The sequence below is a fragment of the Myotis davidii genome, unplaced genomic scaffold (assembly GCF_000327345.1).
Source record: "Myotis davidii unplaced genomic scaffold, ASM32734v1 scaffold281, whole genome shotgun sequence".
NCBI classification, from domain to species: domain Eukaryota; kingdom Metazoa; phylum Chordata; class Mammalia; order Chiroptera; family Vespertilionidae; genus Myotis; species Myotis davidii.
In genome coordinates this window covers 4,954,376-4,956,229 of record NW_006293784.1, presented here as the reverse complement: position 1 = coordinate 4,956,229, position 1,854 = coordinate 4,954,376, and the positions used below count along the sequence as shown (strand labels likewise).

Here is a 1,854-nt window from a genome sequence, read left to right as displayed (position 1 = left end):
CTCATCCTCTTATCTGTACTGCAATAAATCAATTTTGTTTGGGGCGGTTTCCAAATTCACATTAGAGTGAACTCCCACAGTGCTGCTTTCAAAATAACAAAGTCTGAGGCATTAAACACTACTGGGGAGGATGATTTAAATTTAGAATCTGATGGAAACACATGATGGTCACAAGGTATCACACCTTTATCTAAATAATTGTAATTGTCTGGCAAAGCTAGGTATAAACATTGAAAGCACTATAAACTAAACTGAAACAAAAGGATTTTTCCTTCTCATATGGAACTGGAGAGCTTTATGCTAAGTGAAATAAGCCAGTTGGAGAAAGATAAATATCACATGATCTCACTCATATGTGGGATATAATGATCAACATAATTTGATGAACAAGAATAGATCGATCTAGAGACAAAAAGTGGGGGGGGGTGGGTGTTAGAGAGCAACTAAAGGACTTGTATGCATGCATATTAGCATAACCAATGGACACAGACACCGGGGTGGTGGGGGCTTGCCTGGGGTGGGAATGGCTGGGGGGGAGTCAATTGGGGAAAAAGGAGACATATGGGAAAAAGAAGACATATGTAAAATGTTAGACAATAAAATTGATATTAATTATACTTAAAAAAAAGAGAAAAGCCCTCTATGCAGTTCACACACCCATTCTCACGTACCCAGAATACTTAACAATTGACAGACATTCAATCTCCCATCAAAAGATGTCCCCTTATGTTTCTGTAATTGAGAAACTTTCTGAGGTTATGGGGTTAGACAGGCAAACCTACCAATAGCTCTGCTTGGCACAAATACACAAATCTTATGCTGGGCTGCATGCTTACCTGCAGAATATCTTCCATACCAGGTCTCTCGTAGCGGGGGCAACTGCCCTTCCCATGCTTTACTCGGGTCCTGCCTTCTGGCCAGCGAATAGGTACTCTTTTCTTCCAGGTTCTGAGTGAATGCAAACTCCGCAGGACCAGCCCAGGGTGTCTCTTCCTCTTTGTTTTGCAAAGGTGCCACTTTGATCACCCTCGGGTGAGGCTTAGAGTGGCTCAGGCCCATTTCACAGTAAAGACAGTCAAAGGAAAACCATGAGGGAGGTGGCGTGGGGCCTTTAACGTAGGCTGTTTTAATCAAGGTATTTCAGACGTTTAGCCCTGCTTTCCAAAGCAGATGTTTCCTTCCTGACATCTTTGTAGGTCTACTTCACCACACACTAACCCTTCTGGCCACTTCCTGGGAGGTTGGTTTCCATGGAGACTTCCCTCCAGCTCCCACTTTGTCATTTCAGACCCAAAGAATTCAGTTAAACATTGACTTGGTTATGCTACTTTACAAAAGGCTCAGTGGTAGCAATAGAAACCTCTATTGATCATTAAACAAATCTCTAACCCCAGGAAGGCCATTAACAGAGATGGTGAGCAGAAGGTTAGAGAAGTCTTAAACTTGACCCTTTCATTGCATGTACCTTTAAACCCCATCTGTAAGAACTACCAACTAAATAAGAATAGCTAAATCACCTTTGGACAGGAGGGATGCATGCTAATAATCTAGGGCTTAGTCAATCTTTCATTTTAACTGAAGAATTTATCTTCCAAATAGGTAAAGAAACAGCAGCATAGCTTAAATAATTTGATTTTTCTGTCAATAACCTGTGCCGGAAGCCGGCCCATCCTTGCTGCTTGACACAGTTGCTGCAGGGAAGAAACATCTCCACAACATATGTTTCAAGGACCTGTCGTATATGGCATACTGTTCTTAATATGTTTGTTCCCCTTCTTGGTGCTATGTGTTTTAACCAAGATCACCCTCTCCGAGAAAGGTTGTTTCCCCAGGTAGGGATTTTTCCCTGGAGTT

At 42.0% G+C, this 1,854-nt stretch overlaps 1 protein-coding gene across 2 annotated transcripts in view; it reads right to left on the bottom strand.

Moving 5' to 3' along the window:
* Nucleotides 1-1,242, bottom strand: part of LOC102760463 (chromosome unknown open reading frame, human C14orf105) — a 21,087-nt gene extending 19,845 nt beyond the window's left edge. For both annotated transcript variants that reach the window (XM_006767672.1, XM_006767673.2), the window contains exon 1: nt 837-1,242. In XM_006767672.1, the coding sequence (XP_006767735.1) occupies nt 837-1,059 (223 nt within the window). In that variant the 5' untranslated portion in view covers nt 1,060-1,242. The remainder of the gene's footprint in view (nt 1-836) is intronic.
* Nucleotides 1,243-1,854: the final 612 nt, after the last annotated feature.